Source organism: Callorhinchus milii, unplaced genomic scaffold (assembly GCF_018977255.1).
Source record: "Callorhinchus milii isolate IMCB2004 unplaced genomic scaffold, IMCB_Cmil_1.0 Scaffold1, whole genome shotgun sequence".
Lineage (NCBI taxonomy): Eukaryota > Metazoa > Chordata > Chondrichthyes > Chimaeriformes > Callorhinchidae > Callorhinchus > Callorhinchus milii.
Genome location: NW_024704742.1, coordinates 86,723,320 through 86,750,468, shown reverse-complemented (window position 1 = coordinate 86,750,468; position 27,149 = coordinate 86,723,320). Strand labels below are relative to the sequence as shown.

At 43.3% G+C, this 27,149-nt stretch overlaps 1 protein-coding gene across 1 annotated transcript in view; it reads left to right on the top strand.

The window, feature by feature from the left end:
- The window catches only part of fam189a2 (family with sequence similarity 189 member A2), a 67,204-nt gene that overhangs the window by 9,651 nt on the left and 30,404 nt on the right, over positions 1 to 27,149 (top strand). Inside the window, 2 exon segments of the mRNA XM_042332776.1 lie at positions 11,423 to 11,479; positions 22,860 to 22,970. Of these exon segments, the coding sequence (XP_042188710.1) occupies positions 11,423 to 11,479; positions 22,860 to 22,970 (168 nt within the window).

The window sequence follows — 27,149 nt, the reverse complement described above, 5'->3', positions numbered from 1 at the left end:
TCTGACAGCATCGACCTCCACGGTTGCACACTTCAACTCACCAAACCAGTCAGGAACTTAGGTGTCTTGTTTGACCCTCAACTGTCTTTTCTCCCCCACATTCAAGCCATGACCCGCTCTGCCTTCCCTCACCACCGTAACATCGCCCGACTCCACCACTACCTCACCCCTCAGGCCACTGAAACTCTTGTTCATGCCTTCATCACCTCCAGGCTCGACTATGCAAATGCCCTGTGTGTCGGCCTTCCCAACTCCTCCCTCCACAGGCTGCAGATAACCCAGAACTCTGCAGCCTGTGTCCTCTCCCGCACCAACCTCTGTGAACCCATCTCCCACACTCTCACCCGACTCCATTGGCTCCCTATCCTTCAGAGGATCCAGTTCAGGATCCTGGTCCTCACATACAAAGCCCTCCATGGCCTCTCCCCACTCTATCTCTGCGACTTCCTAACCCCCTACTAACCCACCCGTTCCCTCCGCTCATCCGGCTCCGGCCTGCTCCATGTTCCCCGACCCACCCGCCCCACCATTGGCTGGAGAGCCTTCAGCCACTCTGCCCCCAACCTCTGGAATTCCATCCACAGTCACTGCGCCTTGCCCCCTCCTTAGCCTCCTTCAAGTCCCACCTCAAGACCCTCCTCTTCGACCATGCCATCAGCCACCCCCCTTCTTCTCCCCTCCCTTCTCTCCCCAACCCCAGCTCGGGTCTGAAATGCTGTACTTTGTCCAGTGCCTTGGGATGTCCTCCAGACATGAAAGGTGCTATACAAATGTAATCTTGTTGTTGTTGTATTGTTGTAAACCGGAACTTTCAAAATCTCTCTGAATAAAAGGACACTGTAAGCCATTGGTTAGATAGTGGTTAGACAGTACTGGCCCATTGAGTTGGGAGGACATTGTCTCTAAACCTTTTATCTCAAAGTAGCCAAGTCATACAGCGATTTTTGTTCTCCAAAAATTCTATATTTTTAAGCTTTCATAGGAAACACATTTGGATTTCACCCTTTCCATGAACATTTTTCAATTCAAGAAACCAAACTGCCTCAAATAATAAGTTGCATGTTACCAGGTAAAATTCGCTCACAATGATACAGTCGATTCACTTTACCAATATATTCTGTTGAAGCACTTTGAGACATCTCCAAGATGTGAAAAGCGCTATATCAAATGCAAGGATTATTATTTTATTAATAAAATTGCCAGTCAGAAGCAATAGTAATATTCATAGAACAAACCAGCTAGGAATACCGTATCAATAGCACTTTCACTTGGAGGCCAGGTCTGGCTCACAAATGACTCGCTCCTTCATAAACCAGACAGGCAGCTACGCACAATATCATGGATTACTGGATTACTGCTAGCTTTTGCCAGGTGTATTTCCTCAGGACAAGTCCAGGGAGATCCAATCAACACCACCCGAGGATATTTTTAGACAATTTTATCTCTGGAATTTCCATGTGTAGGTGGGATGCATGGAATTCTCAATTTGATTTGGATACTTTTAATTATTATTGTTGTTCAAGGTCTGCTTAAGACCTACCTCTTTGACTGTGCTTTCGGTCATCTTTCCCCTTCACAGCCCACTTGGGTGCCAAGCAAGTATTGTTAAGCAGCTTGGGACCTCTTCCTGATGTGAAAATTCCACAAATTCTCCACAAAAATGTAGGAGAGAAGATGAAATATCTCAAGAGGTATCAACTGGGTAATGCAAAGCTTGCATTTCAAATATCTGTAGATTGTAAGATGAAGGCAAGTCAGAGGAGATTCACAGTTTAATGTACATCAACTCCATTTTATCCATTATGCTTATATGGGTTCATCTGGTTTCCACTGAAATTCATTTGGGTTACTAATCTGTTTTGGGTTAACAAAATTGACTGTTCTGGGCAGTTAATAGACTTATGATACATTACGAGAAACATAAGCAATGAAGTATGCTGCCCAAATTGAACTAATTGGCTGGTATGGTGTGTGTAATTAATAAACCTCATGCTGAGAGACTTCCTGTGACTCTTGGAATGGTTTATTTGAACTTGAGTAAATGTTAGAATTTTCTATTCTGTGAGTCAAGGTTTGAACTATTCTGAAGATTGAAGAGGAATCATTTAGAAAGATGCTGAGGTGGGAGTGTTGAGCATGTTTGCGGAAATCATAGCGTAAAATATATAATACCAACATGGAAGGAAATGTTTCTGGCATCTGGGCACTTGGTGCATTGTAAGGTGGTAAAATGTCCTCAGGCAGGGCAGTGAGTAAGGGGTATCTCTGAGGGTCAAGCTGGCTCTGAGGTTAGACACTTGACAAAGGGGCAATGGAGAGAGTCATTTGTGAGCCAGACAGGTAGAATGACTCTTCCCTCTGCTAGAAGAACCCAAATCAGAGGGGATCGGTCATCTAAAAATTAGAGCTAATTTGGTCAGCTTTTCGGTCAATTGGATGTCTGACACACACTGAAACCTGTCACCATGGTTAAGAATATCTAAATCTGGCTGAAGGTTCAACACATGGATGCCACCCACAAATGGAAATTTCCCTTATCTGGAATGCAGTGCGCAATCTTTCCCTGAAGCGACACAATCTGTTTTCGTGCTGTATATTGAATGCAAGGATTATTACAGTATTCACCTAGTAATCTGCACAGAAATGCTGCCATTCAGCGGTAAAGTGTCACTTGAGGTAACTGTAATAAACAGTTTCTAACCTGGTTTCTGTGGGCAGCAAGTGGTGCTCATGGCAGCAGGTATCACAGCGAATGTCTTGTATCTGTAATGAAGTCCATACGCTGAGGCCCAGATGATCTCATATGGTCTGTTTGCAACAACAAAGTCTTACATTTATATTTCTTCTTTCACATAAAAGAATGTCTAAAGGGTTTAGTGGTATCTCTCTTTCCTCTTGTGACTGAAAAGACAACGAAAATTTCGCACAGCACAGCATTTATTTATTGCATCCATGCTATTTCCTGCTCCGAGGAATTGGTTGAGCTTTCTATTTAAACAATGTTGGATCTTCACACTTGTAGTCAAATTCCTTCACTCCCTGGCACATCCCTACCTCTCTGAACTCCTCACTCCCCAATCCACCACCCGGCACCTCCCCTCGACTGGCACTGGCCTGCTGCTCATCCCTTGCACATCCCACCCCACTTTTGGAGGTCGTGCTTTCAACCACTACGCCTGAAACTCTGGAACACTCTCCGTCAATCCCTCTGCCTTGTCCCCACTCGCCCCTTTGTCAAGTCCTGCCGGAAGACCATCCTCTTTGATCCCCGTGCTTACGGCCACCTCCCCCACCGCTGGGTCGGAGTCAGGCTCTGCCACCATTAAGCGCTCTGAGACGCTACCCTGCATGGAGGGCGCTATATAAGTGCAAGTTGTTGTTGATGATTTATTTAGATTTTATCAAATGTTTTTTAGCAGGGTTTGATGTCAAATAGCTGTATTTCAACCTGGGCCCTGAAATGTAGTTTACCACTTTCCATTTCCACACACTTGGACCAGAGCTGATGGTTGACCTTAGAAAATACACAATATAATTAAGTTTGAATCCATAAGAGAGAAGGGAGTAGAGAGTTTACGAGAGGGGAATAAGAGGGTTAAGGGCTTGTGTGGAGTATAAACACTAACATAGACTTGTTGGGCTGAGTGGCCTGTTTCTGTTTAGAAAGGCAATCATAACACCTTCCTTGTTATTAATAATTATAATAATTATAATAATAATTGTCTTTGGTATAGCACATTTCCTTTTCAGCAGGATATCTCAAAGATTAAATTCACGGGATTTACAGTGAAGTATATTGACTGTGGATTTTGTAGGTGAACACAGCAGTCTGATTCCGTGCAGCAATGCCCCCAAAACAGCCATGGAACAAATAACCAATTTTATTTAGTGGAATTGTTGGCCAAGGCACCAGGAGAAACTCCCTTCTCAATTACAACAACAACCACAAAATTACATTTGTATAGATACCTTTCACGTCGGGAGGACGTCCCAATTAAAGTTAAGAATTAGAAGACATTAGACTGATGATAATGGACATGCGTTCACAGTGTTTTAACAGCATCATGGATCTGTGTTGAACATGTCAAGTGCCCTCCCTCCTTCCATCTGACATTATGGAGACAATGTTTGAGATCAGCAGAAGAGGAAACAATCATATCCTCAAATTTCTTCACGGTTGATAATTATTGCTGAACTCAGTAACCACCGACTTATCTGCATTGGTATAAGCTGTTTCACAGTGTTTTACAACAACATGGCAGTATCTTGGAAATTTTCAGTCCCACTTCAATGTGCATGTGGTGGTGGTTGTGGTAGGGAGTGGGGGAGATGAAACCCTGCACAGTTGTGAGAACTGGCGGATGAAGACTGCAGAGGATACAGATAGTTGATAGTTTCCTCTTCTCCTGCTATCAAGCGGTGCCTTCTTGATGTCAAAGGAGGACAACAGCTGAAATGTTCAAGATGTTGTTAAGTAAGGGTGAAAATGGCTAATTTCAATGTAGGTAGTGTTGGGAGGGAGGGGGAAAGAATACTGAGCCAGTGATAATTATCAAATGTTAAGAAGTTTGGAGAGTTTCATAATATATTTGACGTGATGATTCTGAAACTCTGACAATTGCACCTCATGCATTGGAAGAAAATAAATGAATACTAATATAGTAAGAATAATACTCCTTGCGTGTGATACTGTGACTTTCATATCTGGAAGACATCTCAAAGCACTTCATAGGATTCACTGGTGAGAGAAGGATTAACCAGTAGCTGACAGGTCTTTTCTTGTGTTGACTTGCCAATGGCTCATATAAGCTCGCAAGCTTGTGACTACACTAGCGTTACCTGCCTTGGGCGATTCTGTTCTTTCAAAGGTATATGAGTGATGAGGAATGACCGCAGATCTGAATAAACAACGTGGTTCTGTTGCGGTCGTGTGGAAGGAACATTACTGCTGGAGGTTAACCTATACTACACTTGAGCTAGGCACAACTCCTCGTTGCTGATTCTGGAAGACAATGGCTAGTTTAGTGCACGCTCCATCTCCACTTTCCAAACCCTTCTGAAAACCTAACTCTTGTGCCTTTGGTTACCTCCCTCCTGCCCCTTCCCTTATCTTCCATCTTTACTCTGCAACTCGCTGGGTCTACCTTGCAACCCTTTTAACTGCACGAAAAGTATTATATAAGGTTGTTGTTGCTCACTATATTGTCCTCTTACGTACAATCACACAACAAAATTGCAAATTATACAAAGACGTGATCTGTTTAGTTACTTGAGGCTAAACTATTTGAGGGATTTAAGAAATCCAAGCTTGAAACCAACAACAACATGGATTTATATAGTGCCCTCCACGCCGGAGGGCATCTCAAGAGTGCTTCACAGTAACGGATCCTAGGGCCGAGCCAGGGGGAGGGGGAGGAAGGTGACCAAAGGCGCAGTCGAGGAGAAAGGTCTTCAGCAGGGACCTGAAAATAGGAAGAGAGAGAGCGAGGCGAAGGGAGTGAGGAAGGGAATTCCAGAGCCTCGGGGCATAGTCGCTGAAGGCACGGCTGCCGAGGCTGGAGCGGAGGACTCGGGGGACGAGGAGGAAGCCAGATCCGGAGGAATGAAGGCAACACGGGTACTGTTTTGAGGAGAGGGGAGGTCAGAGAGGTAGGGAGATGCAGAGGAGTGGAGGGATTTGAATACAAGGGTGAGGATCTTGAAGTCGAAACCAGTTTGTATAAAATCAAGATGTGGGCATGTTGTATTTGTCCGATTTCACAAGAGAGATTCAAATGAAGAACACCACTCAGCTATGCAATTTCAGTCAGTCAGTCCACCAAGCACAGCATCACGCTGTATCTTGGCCTCAACCACTCTTCCTGGCCATATTTCTTTGTAGCACTGATTTGGTTAGATGGCTTTGAGTTCTAAAGTGGCCCCATTTGTATATATAAAGAGAGGCCATAGGCCTACGTTACAGACAGTGAAATTGGAAATGTATTTAGCTATGGGTGAGGCTGGGATGCTACGTTTGGTTTACAGTAAGAAGGTGACGTCCGAATGCTGAATGCTAAAATACTTTTGATATGAAAGCTTAACACATTTACTAGCATTATGGAACACTCCCCTTAACTGACAAAAAATTGATCCCCTTAAATATATGTATTCCGTATTCAAAATCTAAACAGTTTCAAACAAAATATTTTTGAAAAATTCTTTTCTGCTCAAGCACCTCACTGCCCAACCCTTACATATGCAATCCATAACCACTGACTGGGTTGGTCGGTGCTTGTTTGTATTGCTGCTCAGCCGCAGAACAACCAAATCTCACTTCACCCCCTCAACTTAAAGTGAGAGTTCATATCAGTCACACAGTGTCACACTCCACTTCAGTATTACACAGGTGTAGCGTATTTGACAGATATTATATATCAACACATGTCGAGGCGAGTGTTCTAACCAATCCTGTAGTGTATTGCTTAGAACACTTGCCTCGAAAGCGAGAGGACTCGGGTTCGATTCCTGGGCAGAGCGAAACTTAAGCACATTTCCTTACACCACACGTTTCTGTTTACCTAGCATTAAATAGGAACCTGGTTGTTAGTAGATTGGCAGATCGTTTTCTGCAGGAAGTAATCTCTTCAAAAAAAATTAAACAATAATAATTTGGTCACTGAATCCACGATTGTTTATAGGACACCACCGTGTGCAATTGACTGCTGCATTTTGCCTACAAAACATTAAGTGTTGTTCACTCCACTTTACAGTGTATCCTGTGAAGTGCTTTGAAATGTCTCGAAGACATGATAAGGGACTATATCAAATGCAAGGATTATTATATTATTATTATTAAATCAACAACGTAATAAGGCACTATAATAAGTACAATTATTATTATTATCTTACTAGGTCCCTATATTACGTGAGTGCACCACAGACCCATAGTATAAAAGACATGTGTTACACTTATAACCTCCAGTGCTGACAGGTTGACTTCCTGTGCATACAACCCACTTTAAGGTCTACCTCTTTGACGGCGCCTTTGATCATCTCCCCTTGCTCGGGATCCAACCCCATCACTGTGTAGTGTTCCAAAATGCTATCATGTGAAGGGCGATATATAAATGCAAGTTGTTTTGCAACTTATAGGGGTAGAAGACCATTTTTATAAGCAAGCCATCACAAAGTGGGGTCTAATTTTATGGATTGGAAACCACTGCGTTACAATGGAGTCTGGCTGTATTAAAGCAACATATGACCCTTCACACAGGATAGTGTCTCAGAGCATTTGAAAGCAAATTTGTGTAAGGTAAAATATAATATCACATTGTTCTGACAAATTCAGGCCTTAATTTTAAATAATTGGCTTGTGATTAAAACATTAACCAAATGCTTTCAACAACAACAACAGCAGCAGCATTTATATTGCACCCTTGACGCGGGGCAGTGTTTTGGAGCGCTTAACACTGATGGAGCCTGATGCCAAGTCGGGAGGAGGGCGGAAGCGACTGTAAGCACGGTCGAAGAACAATCTAAAAGAGGGGAAGGAGGAGGCAAGGTGAAGGGATTGTGAAAGGGAGTTCCAAAGCTTTGTAGTGGAAGAAAATGTGGCCGCCATTGGTGGGTCAGAGTGGACGAGGGACAAACAGGAGACCAGAGCCAGCCAAGCAGTGGCAGTGGGTAGTGGAGTGAGGAGAAGGAGGCCAGAAAGGTAGGGAGGTGCCAGGATGTGAAAGGATTTGTAGATGAGTGAAAGGATCTTGAAATCGATTTGTTCTGTGATAGGGAGCCAGTGGAGCCTTATGTGATGGGGGTACGGAGTTTAGTGTTGGTGAGAATATGGGTGGCAGAGTTCTGAATCAGTTATAGTTTGTGGGTAGTGGAGCTGGGGAGACTGGCAAATAGGGTATTAGAGTAGTCTAGGCTCTCCGGGCTGTCTTTCATCAAATTGAATCAAATCATAAAGCATTTAATTTTGTTTCAGCATCATGGAGTCCTGTAGCTCAGTGGTTAGAGCACTCGCCTTGCAAGCGAGACACCTGGGTTCAATTCCAGGCAGGGCAAAACCTTGGGCAAGTTTCCTTACTCCACACGGAGCCTAATAATAATCCCTCCAAAAACACAACAATAATAAATTGGTCATTTTCAATCCATGATTGTTTGTGGGACACTGCTATAAAGTGAATTGACTGTATATTTGTGGGCGAAACGCAGCAGCGTTTTTGTGGTCTCCCCCACAAGTGGAAACATCTTCCCTATGTCTACCCTATCAAAACCTTTCATCATTTTAAAGACCTCTTTCAGGTCACCCCTTATCCTCCTCTTTTCAAGAGAAATGAGTCCAAGCATGTTCAGCCTTTCCTGATGGTTATAACCTCTCAGTTCTGGGATCATCTTTGTGAATCTCCTTTGCACCCTCTCCAGTGCCTCTACATCTCTTCTGTAATGTGGGGACCAGAACTGCACACAAGTATTCTAAGTGTGGTCTAACCGAGGTTCTATAGAAGTTTACCATAACTTCCCTGCTTTACATTTCTATCCCTCTAGAAATGAACCTCAATGCCTGGTTTGCCTCTTTTATGGCCTTATTAACCTGCATTGCTACTTTTAGTGAATTATGTATGTATACCCATAGGTCCCTTTGCTCCTCTACCCCATTTAGGTTTTTATTTTCCAGGATGTATGTGACTTCCTTATTCTTTCTACCAAAATGTATCACCTCACACTTTTCTACAGTGAAATGCATTTGCCATTTAAATGCCCATTCAGTAAGTTTACTAATGTCTTGCTGTAATTTGTTGCAGTCCTCCTCTGTATTAACTGCTCCCCCCAATTTGGTGTCATCTGCAAATTTTGAAATTGCACTGCTGACAATATAAATTAAATCATTAATGTATATTGTGAACAACAATGGTCCCAATACTGATCCTTGTGGAACACCACTGCCCACACCCTGCCAGTCTGAGTAGCTACCCTTTACCATGCTCTCTGTTTTCTGTTTGGGGATTATAAATATGGGATATATCACATTTTGTAGACTGACGCTTCAGCAGCAGTACTGCGAGTGTTGAATTGTTGGAGGTGACGTTCTTTGGATGAGATGTTAAACTGAGGTCCAGTCTGCCTGTTCAGGTGGACATTAAAGATCTCATGGCACTATTTGAAAAGAGAAGAGAGTTTTTATCACAGTGTCCAGGGCAACATTTCATGGTTGTTTGATATCTCTTTAATATCTAAATGCTCCCCCTTGGTGACATCATCTGCAGACATGGGGTCAACTTCCACATGTATGCGGATGACACCCAACTCTATCTTTCTGCCTCCACCCTCAACTCCAGGACCACTGCTGTCCTGACAGACTGTCTGTCGGACATCAAGTCCTGGATGAGGGCAAATTTCCTACAGTTGAATGTGAACAAGACTAAGGCCCTCCTGATTGGCTCACACCAGCGCCTCTGCACCTCAGGCTCTGGCAGCATCAACCTCCATGGTTGCACACTTCAACTCACCAACCTAGTCAGGACCCCAGGTGTCTTGTTCGACCCTCAACTGTCTTTTCTTCCCCACATCCAAGCCACGACCAGCTCTGCCTTTCCTCACCTCCGTAACATCGCCCGACTCCGCCACTACCTCACCCCTCAGGCCACTGAAACTCTTGTTCATGCCTTCATCACCTCCAGGCTCGACTATGTAAATGCTCTGCTTGTCGGCCTCCCAACTCCTCCCTCCAGAACTCTGTAGCCCGTGTCCTCTCCCACACCAACCTCTGTGACCCCATCTCTTCCACTGGCTCCCTATCCTTTAGAGGATCCAGTTCAAGATCCTGGTCCTCACCTACAAAGCCCTCCATGGCCTCCCCCCTTCTCCTCCCCTCCCTTCTCCCCCCCCTGACTCCAGCTCAGGTCTGAAATGCTGTACACTGTCCAGCGCCTTGGGACGTCCTCCCGACGTGAAAGGCGCTATACAAATGTCATCTTGTTGTTGTTGTTTGTGGAATATTGCTGTGCACAAATTGGCTGGCAATTTGCAGTAAATCCTGTGAAGCGCTTTGAGACATCTTCCTGACATGGAAAGCATTACAATATATTAAATGCAAGTTTTTTGTTTAGAAGACTGCTAAAAACCTGTCTCCCTGACTGTGTCTGCAGTCACCTCCCTCCTCCCCCATCCTCCCTATTTGGCGTCTAGCACCGCCACTGCAAGGCATTTCGAGACATGAACCAATGTGAAACGCTCTATATAAATGCTATTTGTTGTTGCCGAGACACAGCGCTGCAAGTCTTGCCTGCTGCCTGCTATTGTATCTGTTGAGTGCTAATGGACATTTCTTCCTGCTTTTTGTAAACATTACCTACCGTGTTTGTCTTCTAGCTTGTGTGTAACTTCCTCAGCTATTTGAGGTGTGTTTGTATTACATGGCATTGATTGAACAGGAGGTAAACTAAGAATGGTTATTTTAAGGACAAAACATGTGCAGTGATTGTGCGTGACTAGGGAGATGCTGCATTATAAATAGATGTCTGATTGTGATCTGGGGAATTTCCTAAAAGTCTAATGTGTTTCTTTTTAAATGAACTTCAAAGACATTTTGAAAATGTTTTTTATACATTGTAAACAGCCTGTTTAATGAGATTAGATGGCAGTATGTGAAATCGGTTCTGCAACACATAACATTAACCTTCAGTTTTCTTTGTTTAGGAGGTGGGCGTAATACTACTAATGCTTGCATTTGATATAATGCCTTACACATCTTCGAGAAGTCTCAAAGCGCTTTGAAGAATATACTGTAAAGTGTAGTGACTGTATATTTTGTGGGCGAAACTCAGCAGCCAATTGCGCACAGCAGTGTCCCAGCAGTAATCTGCACTATCTCACCCAAGAGGCTGTTCTTCAAATCTCTGTCAATTATTTGACAATTGAGAGTACCGATCCTAATCTTATGCTAAACCCATCCATTTTTCAGTAGACATCTGTGAATAGTTACCAGAAGCAGAAACGCTGATTGATATCCCTCTCCCTACCCAGGGATCAGCCAACTAACTCAGACTGGGGATCAAACATGTGGCTTTTAGGTTACAAGATTGGTTCAGATGAAGAATACCCTTTGGTACATCTGAACTCAACCCTCCAGAATACCAAACTGCATTGCCCTCCCATCACAACATCAAGCTGCTTTTCAAATGAGTCCAGGGTCGTGACATCAAACACCCTTCCTGGTAACTTGTTCCAGTCGTTAATTACCCTCTGGATAAAGACTGTTGAGTTCACATTACTTTTCACTTTACAAAGTGGCTTTACAAACTGAGTGATTGTGGGAGCTTTTAGTCAGATTCCCTTATGGAAACCTGGTACAATCTGATTTTGTTTTTTTGTTGAAGTTGCCTCATGATGTAGTCAGGGACTGAGTGGTGGATTGATGTGCCATGTTTCTTCTCTGCAGGTGATCCTTTCAGGAATCCTAGGCTTAACAACATGGAAAAGGCCGATGTTGCTTTTGGTAGGTAACATTTGATCCTCTCTTGCATTGATTTGGTTCTTTCCTCCACACATGCAGGACACTCACAGAATCTTCCATTCAGCCTTCCATTCAGGATGGATCAGGCTCAGAAACAGTCACTGAAAGGGTATGCAAGCGTGTATTAATACGATAATACAATATTTATACTGTGAGACATGATATACTATTTGCTATCAGTGCCTAACTTTTCTTTAAAAAAGAAATGTTTCTGCAGAAACATATCAACATAGAAGAAATTGCATTCAGAGTGTGTTACAGGTAATAGGAGTTATTTTGAGTTACACAGCGAGGGAGTAATATAGGAATTTTTTCTTGGTATAAGAGCCAACTGTAACGTATCATCTTGAAGAACTGAAAATCAACTGCAGCATTGTTACAAAGTATTTCATGATTTAATCCTATGAGAAAGATGTGATGTAAGTGTTTGTTGAAGCAACAGCTTCAGAATCTTGTCACTGTTGTCAAGACTGCTGTTTGCAGAGGTAAAATGTACATGGTTATGTTTCAGATACAATTTTTCAGCCATTTACATACCTGCATCAACAAACAGTATTTTGTGTTTTTTTTTACATACCAGCACTGTTTTCTTTCAAACAAAATAAATAAAATATTGTATCCAGATATTGTGTTGTCATTCTTTACTTCCAAACATTTCACGTTTTTAAAAAAAAAGGATTTCTAATACATCAAGCACCATTAGGTATTAAAAACAGTCACTGAAAGGGTATACAATAAGTACAATAAGGTGGGTTCTTTCTGAGGCACAAAATTCATGTGAGTTTTGACTTGGTTGAAGTTATCTAAAAAATGTTAGGGAGTCTAAATTTAGTAAGGGCCTGATATAGATAGTCCAATTCAGTGTTACTCACTAAGGTTTGCTTGTGAGCCATAATTCTAAGCAGTGTCTTGCTCAAGAATCATTCGCAACATTGGCTAAGCAGGCCTTGGGGGAGGCCTGGAACTGATCTTCAGCTCAGTCTTCTCCCAAAGAAAGTACCTGAGCCAGGCAGCTTCCCAGTATTCCAGTGCACTGCTGATGATAGCACAACCAGCCTCGTTCATCAGCAGGACCTGGAATGACAGACCAGTCACTGGGGACAGGGAATTGTCCCACTTAGCTCCTGTTAATCCTGCAGGCCACTGTTCTAATGGATAGGTTGGTCCTAGTTGGACAAACAGCGGGAAAACTTGCCAGACAGCAATATCAATGGCAAGCTATGCGGTTTTATCTGGTTAGACTCCAGCATTTACCCCAACGCACACTCTGGGGTCCCCAAACCTTGACTCTTGCCAACCTGAACCTAGTACTTTCCAGAATTAGGAAAGCAGGATGCGTCCTCCAGGGAGAGAGTGCGCATTCCATTCCAACAATCTATCTCTGGGATTTCCATGTGTAGGTGAGATGCATGGAATTCGCAGCTTGTTTTGGATACTCTTAAGCATGGTGATGGGTTTCCATATGTGTTAGACACCCGGCTGACCGAAAAAAAATAACAAAAAAGGTGCTTGGTACAGGAGTGGAAACAGAGGAGAAAAATAAATTACCTGCAAATGGGAGGAAAAATTCTCTCTGTTCTCCCTCTTTATCCTCTTCTCATGATTTCTTGCAATTTTCTGACCAACAATCCCCTGAATAAAGTTGTCATTCACGTCATGGCTGTTTGTGGGACACTCCTGTACCCAAAATGGCTGCCGTCTTTACCTACAAATACACGGTCACTGCACTTCCCAGTAAATCATGTGAAGAACTTTGAGATGTTTTCACAACGTGATAAGTTGCTGCATCAAACACAAAGATTATTTTTATGATTCTCTCCTCATTTGACCAACAAGATACAGGCTCTAGATTTTATGGTAAACTCCTGTGAAGAGCTTCAAGAAGTCCTTCTGATGTGAAAGAAGCAATATCGAATGTGAGGATTATTATTCTTTTGCTGCCTTGATGTTTCTCCTCAAAACAGTTACTGATCAGTTAGCCTAACATTTTTTAGTAAACTCTATACAGGAAGTTATCAATGCTCATATAAGAGATAGCTTTATAAGCAAATCCACGTTATAACAGAGCGAATTAGGAGCATTGATAACTTCTTGTACAGTGTTCACTAAAAAGGTTAGGCTAACTGACCCGTAGCTTCCAGTTTCATGTCTAACTCTTTTGTTTTAGAATATCTTCCAATTCTGAGCTCCAGTCCACTGTTTATGAAGCTCCTAAAGATTTGTAGCTAATATTGTGAGGTCCCTTACAGCCTCCGGCCTCAATATTGATTTCAATAATTTCAGACCATAACAGCTCACCTTCTCTCTCCCATTCTTCTATGCCCATTACCACATCATCTGGGTCCCAAACACACCTTTTCTCTCTCTGGTCTGCCTGTTTTGTTGCAATTTCCGCCCCCTCCACACACACTTTATTTTGCATTATTAACACCTGTTTTCCCTGCTTTGTTTCAAACCCCCCACTTTGTTTTGCATCATTAACACCTCGTTAACCCATCATCCCCTGTCCTATACCCTCAACTGTCTTTTCTTCCCCACATCCAAGCCATGACCCACTCTGCCTTCCCTCACATCCATAACATCGCCCGACTCCGCCACTACCTCACCCCTCAGGCCGCTGAAACTCTTGTTGATGCCTTCATCACCTCGAGGATCAACTATGTAAACGCCCTGTTTGTCGGCCTTCCCAACTCCTCCCTCCACAGGCTGCAGATAATCCAGAACTCTGCAGCTCGTGTCCTCTCCCGCATCAAACTCCATGACCCCATCTCCCCCATTCTCACCCGACTCCATTGGCTCCCTATCCTTCAGAGGATCCAGTTCAAGATCCTGGTCCTCACCCACAAAGCCCTCTATAGCCTCGACCCACCCTACCTCTGCGACCTCCCCTACCAACCCGCCCGCTCCCTCCGCTCAGCCGGCACTGGCCTGCTCCACATCCCCAGACCCACCCGCCCCACCATTGACGGGAGAGCCTTCAGCCACTCTGCCCCCAACCTCTGGAATTCCATCCCCCAGTCACTCTGCCTCACCCCCTCCTTAGCCTCCTTCAAGTCCTGCCTCAAGACCTTCCTCTTCGACCATGCCATCGGCCACCCCCCTTCTCCTCCCCTCCCTTCTCCGCCCCCCCCCCCGACACCAGCTCGGGTCCGAAATGCTGTACTCTGTCCAGCGCCTTGGGATGTCCCCCGACCTGAAAGGCGCTATACAAATGTAATCTTGTTGTTGTTGATTGTTTTCTCCTTTGTTTTTGTATTGATCCTTGGTCTCTTATTGACAGAAAGATTGATGCAGACCATTAAATAATAATAATTTTTGCATTTGATATAGTGCTTTTCAGGCTTCTAGACATCTCAAAGCCCTTCACAGAATACGCTATAAAGTAAATCGACTGTATATTTGCGGCAGCCAATTGCACACAGCAGTGTCCCACAAACGGTATTGCATTGCAGTGACCAATTTTATTTATTTTTCTTGAGGGATTATTGTCAGGAGTGTGGAGTAAGGAAACTTGTCCAAGGTTTTGCTCTGCCAGGAATCGAACCCAGGTCTCTTGCTCACAAGGCAAGTGCACTGAGCTACGGGACATTATAAATGACATTGTTCTGCAACATATTCAAGGTAAAGGATCTTGATGAGAGAACATGCTATCAAGCATCAGTGTAATGCTTCCTCCCTATCATATTATGTACTTGACAGCACTTTCAATAAATCACTCTTACAATCTTCCTTCCTGTGATATGACATCAACATTCTTATGGAGATTTTCTCACACAAAGAAGAAAGTAACAGACATTGACAGCGAAAGTAAAAAATGACAATTTGACTGGAATTGCATAAAATGATGATAAGAGTGTGGAATTTCAGATTATACAGTAAACTCCTGTTAACTCATCACTCCAAGGGCAAAGCAACTAGTTATCCAGACTGGCGAGTTAGGCATAGGTTCTCCTGGTCCAAAAGAAGGTGCTGTGATTGGTGCAGGGAAGGTTGGGCACACATGCTGAGGTGCTTTGCAGGTGATACTGGATTATTGGAGGGCCATGCCTTGGCCTCCCACCCTATTCTGTGCCAGAGTAAGGTGGGAGGTGGGGCGGGAGGCCACAACACAGCCTTCCAATAGACCAAAGGCTTTTGCAATGCAGCTGAGCACGTGCACCCAACCTCCCCCTCACCAGTTACAGGATAAGGTGGGAGGCCTCTGTTATTCAAGACGCCACCTTATAGGACGAGTTATCCGATCAATTTTACATTGTAAATACAAGAATTTCTAGAATGTGACCAATTACGTGTTAAGCGACTGACAAGTAAAGGGGAAGTAGCCGGGATGCTGACTTAAGTGGTAACTAGCTAAGCCAGGATCGAGTTATCCAGAGTTTATTGTACCAGTGAAACATGTTGTGAATGATCGCTATGCTCTTCACACAGTGGTGAGGAGGGAGGGGCACGTTCTCTCTCGCTAGGGTTGAGAGAAAAACCCTTGGAACTTGCACTGGCAACCAAATAGTGTATGTTGCCATGATAACCTGCACCGTTATTTGCTACTTCCAGTTGCTAATATCGAACACTGTCTAATTGGAGAGATTTACACATAGGCCAGTTGCAATTTTAGAATGTCGGCAAAGGTCACAGAGCAAAATGGCCAGAGAGTGCACAGAGGAACAACCAGCTCGGTTCTACAGCTAAGTTAGTGAGGGTTGAAAAACGCACCATTTTGTAGCAGATTCAATGGATTCTAAATTTACATCAACACCGTTCCTGATTAATACTCTTGTCAGTTCACTGTGTTAACTGAAGTGCCAGCTCCACCTATTGTAGACCTGGATTGAACCTAAATTTAGATGATTGACTTCCTCCCTCTTTAGGCTTCTGTAAAGCAAGCATCAGTGTGAGTCTCGCAGAGCCCTCTCTTAAAAACTTCCTTAGGGAATGATGAAATTCAGGGAGGGGTTTAGGTATAAAGGGTCTCCTTGGAGATGAACAGGCTACTAGCCAAAACTATATTTAAAACCTCTTTTGAGTACAATTTTGCTGCTGAATGAATGTTAACTCTAAATCTGGTGTGCATAATCCTCCCTTTGTGCATGCTTTTTGGTCCTCTAATTATAGGGAGGCAACATACTGTATAACATGAGGTCTTGAATCAACCTGTGTGGGATAATGTTATTTCACATTTATAAGTAGGAATCAAACACCTATGACAATCCCACTGCTCTGAATTCTGTATGAAATTTAATGATATAATACAATGCTTATTCTCTCAAACAACAATTAAGTAAATTATTGGAGGCAGATCTAACTCCAATAAGAACAGTATTGTCCATGTTAAGTAAGCTTGAGCTACACGTGCTATTTGGTCTTTAGGACCTGGGACCAGGGATCGATTCCCACGCAGGGCGAAGTTTTGGCCAAGTCTCCTTACTCCACATGCCTCTGTTTACTAAGTGAACAGATTGTCTCGCGCCAGCGCCTCCGCAAATCAGGCACTGGCAGCATCCACAGATGCACACTCCAGCTCATCAAGCTAGTCAGGAACCTGGGCGTCTTGTTTGACACTCAACTGTCCTTTCTCCCCCATATCCATGCCATGACCCGATCTGCTTTCCCCCCACCTCCGCAACATTGCCCTACTCCGCCACTGCGTTACCCCTCATGTCCTCTCCCGCACCAGGCTCCGTGACCCCATCACCCCAACCCTCGCCTGGCTCCGCTGGCTCCCCATCCTTCAGAGAATAGAATTCAAAATCCTCGTCCTCACTTTCAAGCACCTCCAAGGCCTTGCCCCCTCCTATCTCTCTGACTTGCTCAACCTGTCTGCTCCCTCCATTCAGCAGGTTCTAACTCACTCTATGTCTCCCGCCCTACCATTGACAGCTTGGCTTTCAGCCTCTCTGCCCCCACCCTTTGGAACTCCATCCCACGATCCTGTTCGCCTTGATCGCTCCCTTGCATCTTCCCGACATAAAAAGCGCTTTACAAGTGTAATTTTATTGTTGTTGTAAGTAGGAACCCGGTGTTAGTCAATTGGTGGATCGTTTTTCTGTGGGAATAATCCCTTAAAAAAATGTGGTCACTCAATCCACGTGTTTGTGGGACACTGCTGTACGCAATTGGCTGCCACATTTCGCCCACAAAATAAACAATCAATTCACTTTACAGTATATTCTGTGAAGTGCTTCGAGCTTCACAGAATATATATCGAAGACACGATAAGGCGCTATATTAAATGCATGGATTATTATTAATGAAGGATGCTAAACACAATTAACCAGATATTCCTTGCCCTTACCATGCAATTCAATTGAAAAAGGTCACGTTGAAGAAGGCAAACGTAGATGGTGGGAAAGAATCCAGGACTTACTAACCAAGGACAAACAACTTGCACATGGAAACAATATTGTAGCAGTTGTGTGTGTTCATGAGTAGACATATAACTGAGCATACGTCCATCCGACCAGCAGATCCATCATCATGGACTTATTGTAAAGGGCCTGATGGACTGTGTACTACAGTGGATTATTTGAGAGGCTGTCTTGTAGAGGTGTTAGTTGACATAGCATTAACAGTTTTTGTTGCAAGACTCTTCGAAAATACAAAGGGAGATAGGATCCATATCTTTAAATTGCTTTTTTTTGGTCATCCGAGAATCTGACCCAGGCGGAAACCCATCACTATGCTTAAGAGTATCCAAACCAAACTGAGAATTCCATGCATCCCATCCACATATGGAATGCGCTCCCTGGAGGGATGCATCTGGCTTACCTAATTCGGAAAGTATTAGGCACAGGTTGGCAAGAGCCAAGGCTTGGAGACCTCAGAGTGTGCTTTGGGGTACTGCAGGTGTCTAACCGGCTAAACTGCATAGATAATATAGATTTGAGCTATAGATTCAGGATTTTGTATTTGTTAACGCAATGGTCACAAAAGACTATGGGTGCTGGATACAATAGAGTAAACTCTGTAGCCTGTGTGCTCTCCAAGAGCCGATTACCCTCATCTTTGCTCACTACACAGGCTTCCAATTGGATCAAATTTAAAATCCTCACTTTAAAATCCCTTCATGGTCTTGCCCCAGTCTATCTCTATGACCCCCTGCAACCCTACTGCCACGGTTGCTCCCTTTGCTCAGCAAATGCTAGTCTGCTTCATGACTCCCACCCTCTCTGCCCCAGCATTGGTAGGTGAATTTTCAGGGAACTTTCCCTCTAACTTGTGGTCCTCCTCAAGGCTCAGGGCTTTCCTTCCCAGCTCCCCTTAAAGAGGTGAGCTGTAGATAAATTTGGAGAGGGGCTGAACCCCCTCTAGTCCTAATCACTGGTTGCCTCTGTTGACTGCAATTTTGGTTGCCTCCCCCCTTCCCCCAACTCAATCAGTATGAAACACTTTGAAACGTCTTCCCATTGTGAAAGGTGTTATATAAATGTAAATTTGTATTCCAAGCTTTGATTTTAAGTTATTGGGAAGGGATTTTCATTGCTGAACATTTTGAGGCTTTTATCTGAATGGGAGGGAGGGAATCCATATCTTTAAAGGGCTGAAAGGAATAGATGATATAAATTGAAGCAGGTTTTTTAAATGTGATTGCAGAATAAGAAGACATGAATATTATGTTAGCAAACATTCTTCCTTTGGAGAACAGTACATGTTGGGAAGACTCTCCCATCAAAAATGTCTAATCCTGTGTCAACAAATCAAGCTTGTCAAAGATCTGATTGAAAATGAGAATGCACGCTCAAGGTTAAGTGTTGCTACAGATGGTTAAATTCCCTTTGGAGTTCGTTAGGTTTGGTCCTGTGATCACAGGAATCATTGATGGATACACCTGATTACTGGGTTGTAAAACCACTTTATTATCATGATATTTCAACTCATTTACATTTGAGTTCATGAAGAAATAAGAGATTTGTCCCTTTTTGAATGTGGAGTTGCAATGAACTACTGAGGAATTCCTCAATTCCTTTTCTTCCCCACCCCCCAATCATGAACAGGATGCTCTTACAACTACCCTGTGCTTCCTTCCCTTTGTCCTGTTATTTTAAAAACAACACCTTTATCTTACTCTTGATATGGATTGACAGTGAGGGAGTCTCTTTTATGGTGCTTCGTTAAAGGCCTTTTAAACGTTTAAACATGTTATGACAGGTGACTGTCAAGTTGACATTTCAGCTCCGCAGACACCTCTTTGTCTATATATTTGTTTTAGACAGTATAAAAAGTTTTGATAGTGGGTGTATTAAAGTGGGTAGTTACTTTCTTTTTAAAAAATCACTTATCACAACATCACAAGATTAGTTTGGATGAAGAAGACCTTTCGACCTCTCTCATCCTTCTAGAACGCTCACCTATTCTCCTCCCATTCGCAGTATCAAGCTGCCTTTTAAATGAGACCAGTGTCCTGTCCTCAGCCATTCCTCCCGGCAACCTGTTCCAGTATTTATTTACCTTCTGGTAAAGAAAAACTTCCTGTCCTGAAATTGCCCTTCACAACTCTAAACCTGTGTCCTTTCGTTCTATTGCCTTGGTGCATCCAAATTATTGTTCTTTGTTTACTTTTTCAGTCCCATTCAAAATGTAATACACCACTATGAGGTCCCCTCTGAGATACTTACTCTCACGACTCGCTTGTCTAAACTTGTTGAGAAACGTATAACACTATTTTTTGGAGCTTGGATTTCTCTTGATTGATGAAGCATTCAATGCAGCGACCCCTGATGCCTGTGCAGGTGTGGAGGAACACAGCTCCAGACTCTAATATTCCCAGCCTCCCTGGCTCTCCCTGCACAAGCAGCAGATCACCCGGAACTCTGCAGTTCGTGTCCTCTCCCGAACCAGGCTCTGCGAGCCTATCATCCCCATCCTCGCTCAGCTCCCCTGTTGCCCCAGCAGATCAAATTCAAGATCCTCGTGCTCAGTTTCAAATCCATCCATGACTTTGCCCCAATCTGCCTCCTGCAACCCTGCCGCTCTGCCTCCTCCCTCACTCAGCAAACTCCGACCTGCTTCATGTCCTCTGCCTCACAAGATGAGCTTTCAGCCATGTTGCCCTCCCCCTTTCTGGAACTCTATCTGGATCACTCTCTCCCTCCCCACTTTTAAAGACGTTTCTTTTTGACCTTGCTTTTGTTCCACCCCCACACACTTCCTCAGCTCCCCCACCCACTCTGACCCCCAGGCTCTGTGATGCGCTTTGAGACATCCTCCAGATCTGAAGGTCGACAGTTACCAGCTGGAACTATCATAGGAAACAATTGTTTAACATCCAAATTGTCCGCACACTATTTCCTTATTAATTAAACGATAGATACAAAGTTTCCTTCCTTGCAATGGTGACCAGTTCAGTATATCTCTGCGGCCAGCCCTGTCCCCTGACACAGGGCAGTCAGTCAGTGCCTGGAGTGGTGCAGGCTATTCTGTCACTCCAGACCGCTGCAGCGTGATTTGAGAGGATGGAGTTATGTCCTGGCACCAGAAACATGCACTGTGTGAGACAAACAGACCATTTCAGTTCAAGGGGTTCTGCCAGAAGAATTATGGAACGAACATCATCGCTTCCTTGTCGTTTTGGAAAACAACATGTGTTGCTATGGTTATTCAATGAGCTTATTATTCTCAATGGAGCAAGATAAATGTGGCTCTCTCACTTGACCTTTAAGTATCTGGTCTCCTGTTTATTGGCTTGCATTTTCTAATTTGAAGCCTGTTCAGCTGTGAGTGCAAAAGCTCCTGTAACAATCTGCCAATTACAAACACGTCAGATTTTTGTACAGTTAAATAAATTTCTTGAGCAGCTGTCCTTGATAGGTTCACTGAAATACAGAAGGGTGGGGGTTAGCGATTGAGAACTGCCTGTAGTCTGACTGCACTTCACAGACACCCCTGGTCACAGTGACAGACTTGACAAACTCACTGCCACTGAGCCACTCCTCAGTGATCAGGAGCAAGTTGGAACCAGTCAGGGAGTGAGTGTGCAAGAGCTTTGTTTTTTTAAGTAACTTCTTGCGAAATGGCGGTGCAATAACAACAATAACTTGCATTTATATAGCGCTCTTCAAGCGGGGTAGCGTCCCAGAGTGCTTGTCATTACAAAATATTAAAATAACATCCCCTAGAGATGAGATGTGGTACAATATACCCAATTGAACAAAAAATAAACAGAAGTAATATGCTCCTTTAATATGAGCCCAATGCAGGGTGGCTTTATTATTGTTTAAGACTTTTCTCCTCCCAGCCTCATTGAGAAGTTTTGTATAGTGCTTTTGCTTACAAATGTTTTAGCTGTTGTATTTTAATTTCTGTTTTTCACAGTGAAATGTACACATCCCAGTTGTAAAAGTGCACCCACATCCATTTCTAACCTAAGTTTCTCCTGTACCAAAGCTGTGAAACTCGTGAGTTTTATCTGGTCAGTGACCAGCTGTACAAACGCTTGGTTGTTTTGCTCTGTAACATTGAAACATGCATCTTTATTCCTGGCACAGAGTTTCTCCAGTGAAGTGGCCATACAGCTTAGGAGTGCAGAGCTGTAATTGAGATAAGGTGGCTCATGACAAAATATTAAAATAACATTCCCTGGAGATGAGATGGGGTAAAAAGCCAAATCTCTTGCATTTCCACAGTGCTTTTCACATAAAAGAATGCCTCCAAGAGCTTTATGAGTAAGTTGTGGTTACCCAGCAGGAAGATAAGAAATTTAAAGATACCAAACAAAGGTCAAAGAGATGTTTTTAAGTAGGTTTTGAAGGCAGAGACAGTGGTAACAGAACAAAGTGTTTTGGGAAGAGTATTCTAGAGGCCAGAGGCATGAACCCTGGAGTCTTGATAACTGAAAGTGGAGTGAAGGAAACAAAACAACATCAACAAATTACATTTATATAATGCTTTTCATATCAGGAGGACGTCCCAAGGCACGGGAGAATGGGTGCTTTGCACCCGAGCTGCTTGTTGGGATCAGAGAGGGGAGGAGGGCAAGGAGAGTGGAGGAGGGAAGATGACCAAAAGCATGGTTGCAAAGGAAGGTCTTGAGATGGGCCTTGAAGGAGGCAAGGGAGGGGGGCGAGGCGAAGGTGCAAAAAGGCTGAAGGTCTGACTGTCGATAGTAAAGCAGGTAGTTCACCAGAGTTGGAAGAGTGGAGGGAACATTCAAGCACATAAGTCTGAAGAAGGTTGTAAAGGTAGGGTGGGGCAAAACTGGAGGGAATTGAAGATCAGAACAAGGATCTTGAAATTGATTCTCTGAGATACTGGGATCCCATGGAGTTGGACGAGGATGGAGGTAATGTGACTCCAAGGAATATATGTGCTCCTGTCACTTTATGCTAAAGCAATCATTGATTTGACCTTTTCTCCTTTCTTGTTCTTCAAGGTGAACCTGTTCATCCTGCTGTCCGTGGTTTGTGTTCTCCTAAACTTGGCTGGATTTGTCCTGTCATGCCAGAGTGCTCAATTTGTCTCCAGTATAGTGGACTGCCAGCTGGTAAGTAAGGGGTGATGCCTCCTTTTGGTTGGTGCTATGAGAAGTGAGGGTTGGGAGGGTTAGATACTGCAATGAATTTCATGCGTGACAGTGAAATGAAGCTCTGAAGAACTATGCGATGGGGATATTTGCTCAGAATAATGTAACTAAGCCAGAACATAGCAGGCCGTTTAGCTTACCATCAACAATGGAATGGAATATAATCTAACGGCAAGCTGCAGGAATATTTCTGTAACAATATCATATTAGCAAACCTCCAGCATGGGTTTCAATCAGGATCAATGTCTAACAAATCTCTCTGACTTATTTAACGTTGTTACAGGTTGGAATTAACACTGAATATGATAATGTTTAAACTATCAAGAGAGTTTTTGGCAAAGCTCCATGTGGGACTTAATATAAAAAAGGTTAATAATGGGACATGGGAAGATAATGGAATGAGATGTTATTGTCAGACTGGGGGTGGCAATGAGAGAATGCTGAACAGATACCCATAAGAGTTGCTGTTCGGACTCTTGTTTCTAATCTGCATAAGTGGTCCGGATGCTGAGCCCAAAGTGTAAAATATAATAAGAACAATCCTTACATTTGATATATTTAAAAATCCTTGCATTTGGTACAGCACCTTATCATGTCGTCGAGACGTCTCAAAGCGCTTCACAGAATATACTGTAAAGCGACTTGACTGTATATTTTGTGGGTGAAACCGATTCTATATTTTGTGGGCGGAACAGCGCCTTATCACATTGTCAAAAAGTGCTTAACAAGATTTGCTGCAGTAAATGTGTCCCTTTCAATGTGCAGATGTTGGGTGCAGTTTAACTTAAGATATTCATAAAGTATCAAAGAGGAACTCCCAGATGTGCCCGAGGCAGACACTTACTCCTTGACACCATTCTAGGTGTCGGCCTCTGGATTGCATCTTTGACTTCCAGTCCTGAGGTAGAACAAGAGTTTGCACTATCCCGTCACCAAAAATTGTAGTCAAACCAGTCGATAACCATGAGCTCCGAGTGTTTCAACCCCTCCCTGGCCGAACCTTGGCACAGCGGTTTAACCCGAAGCTGACCCGAAGACTCCAGCAGCTGCCGATGGCGTTCCTGTTTGAGTGGCAAATCGTGGGATAATAATAATCCTTGCATTTGATATAGCGCTTTTCACGTCGGGAGGACGTCCCAAAGCGCTTCACAGAACACACTGTAAAGTGAATTGACTGTATATTTGTGGGCGAACGCGGCAGCAGTGTCCCACAAACAGTCGTAGATTGAAAATGACCAATTTTTATTATTGTTTTGGGTTTTTGGAGGGATTAATCTTTGCATTTGGTGAGGATTCGCGACGTCTCAAAGCACTTCACGGAATATACTGTAAAGTGAATTGACTGTATATTTTGTGGGCGAAATGTGATGTCGACAAACCTCAACCAGTCCCCTGTGAAGCGCTGGACTCCACAATTCCCAACAGCATTCACCGGAGGCTGTGGACCCAATCTTTATGCTGCATTGGGATGGGGGAGATGGGATTGGGGGGAAGACAAAGTCACACCATTGATCAGTAATCAAAACCGGGCTTAACTGCAATTTCCAGCAGTGTGACAATCAGCACACCAATTGGTAAAATGTCCATTCGCATTAAGCATCAATGTTAATAATAATAATGATGATAATTCTTGCATTCGATTATCTCCTTATCAAGTCATCGAGACGTCTCAAAGCACTTCCTAGGATACATTGTAAAGTGGTGTGACTGTGACCGAATAATGGTTTATCCCCATTATCACCAGAGGCTTCAGACACACCCTATGCTGAATGAAATTTTGACCCCCCACATATCTTATTTTTTCACCCAGACAATGCAATACAGTTCTAAGCACTGAATGAGAGCTACCAGTGTAACAGAGCCAGGTAGAAAGAATACTGCTTGTGACTCTTCAACAAGTAAGAATGTTTCAGTCTTATCAATCCCTCCTCCTACCCAGGAATGCAGTTTAATTATCATCCAGGCAAGGTGATTAGGAAACGTCAACACCCAGGCTTTGCTGGCTTTCAACAAGCAAGATATCCTAAGGGGGTGGAACTACTAGTTAGTACTCATCGGTAGAAGATTAAACACACTAAGAATTGAAAATTTGGTCACTGTCCTACCCCTACCCTCCCTGCCCTCCACTCCTCCTGATCCCAAACCCCAGCTCGGGCACAAATCACTATCTATCCAGCGCCTTGGAATATCGTCTTGATGTGAAAGGCGCTATACAAATGTAATTTGTTGTTGTTGTCCACCTGAAGAAGTGGCAGACGGCCTCAGTTATAATAATAATCCTTGCATTTGATATAGTGTCTGATCACGTCGTTGAGATGTCTTAAAGCACAAAATCCTGAAGGAAAAAGCTGCCCTGCACTAACTTATCCAAGTTGTAATTCTTTGTGTGAATCTGGACGTTGCAGATTGTTCATCTGTGAGATGTATCCAAATTAATTTTTTATTTTTTCTCTGTGCTGTGATCCCATACTATTGTAAAAGAAAAGGGAGTTTCTCTCATTGTCCTGGCTAACAATCCACCAGATTAAAAAAAAAATTGACTAACCATTTTGAATTCTTTGAAGATGTAACTGATAAAGTAGATGAGGGAAATGCAGTGGATGTAGTCTTATCTGGATTTCCAGAAACCTTTGGCAAAGTGCCACATGAGAGGCTCAACACTAAATTAGCAGCATGTGGAATTGTGGGAGAGGTAGCAGAATGGATTAAAGAATAATAATAATAATCCTTGCTTTTGATATAGCGCCTTATTATGTCTTCATGATATCTCAAAGCACTTCACAGAATATATTTTGTAGGTGAAATGAGGCAGCCAATTTCGCACAGCAGTGTCCCACAAACAGTCGTGGATTGAGTGACCAAATAATTATTTTTATTTATTTATTTGAGGAGGAAAATAAGAGGGTATGGGAGAGAGTAAAGAAATGGGTGGAGATTTGTGTGAAGTGTAAACACCGGCATGGCTTGGGCTGAATGGCCATGCAGTGCATTCTTTGACTTCACTCTTTGACTGGTCATTCACCTCACAGCTGTTTCTGGAGCAACGCTGTGAGCAAAATTGCTGCCTTCACTTACAAATGCACAGACACTACAACAACGGCAACAACAACGTACACTTATATAGCGTCCTCCACGCAAGGTAGCGTCTCAGAGCGTTTAAACTTAACTATACTTAACAGACAATTCTTGGAGATTTTTCGACATGATAATAGAAGAATTACAATTATTATCAACCAACATCTGTGTGAAACAGGGGTTCCACTGGAACTTTACTGATCCTTGCTGGCCTACAGTACTCTGCAGCGCCCTTCTGCCTGCTGAGGCTTTGGGAAATCCCATGTCAGGAGTTAACTCGTGCGGTTCTGTGTAATAGAAACTGAGTGAGGGTGGATGTGCACTGACTGCAATGCTCCTGCTCACGGGCATCCAACTAGAGCTGCAGTTCCCAGCTATCATTGCCCAGCCTGCATTGAGACAGAAGCAGTCACCCATGAATATCGCTGAATCAACAGCATCAGCACAGACAACTTTTTTCATATATAATGTATAGAATGGCTTCATTCTTCAGAGAAAAACTGAATGACCTTTGAACGTAGTCAGTATTCCACTAAAGATGGTGGGGATGGGTGGGCGAGGGGCATAACACTAATAAGTTATTCCATAAAATATATTAATCTTTGCATTTGATATTTTTGCCTTATATCATCAAAACATCTCAAAACGTCTCACACGATTTTGACTGTGAAATGGAGTGACTGGGTATTTGTAGGCAAATGCGGCAGTCAGTTTGTGCACATCAATGTCCAGCAAACAGCCATAAAGTGAGTGATCAATTTTATTTGGGAGATTTGTTAACCAGGATACTGTGAGATACTCCCATGTCTTTTTGAAAAGTGCCACAAGTACTTTAACATACACCTTAATAGACAGACGGGACCTTGGTTTAATGTTTCATCTGAAGGATGGCAACTCCAACAACACAGTGCACCCTAGCACTGCATTGGAGTGTCAGCCAAGACTATATGAGCTCAGATTCACGACATAATGCTTGAACCCACATTCTTCTGACTCAGAGGCGAATGTGCTACTGACTAAGCCAGGCTGACACCTATATTTCTTTTAAGAACTACAAAAAAACAG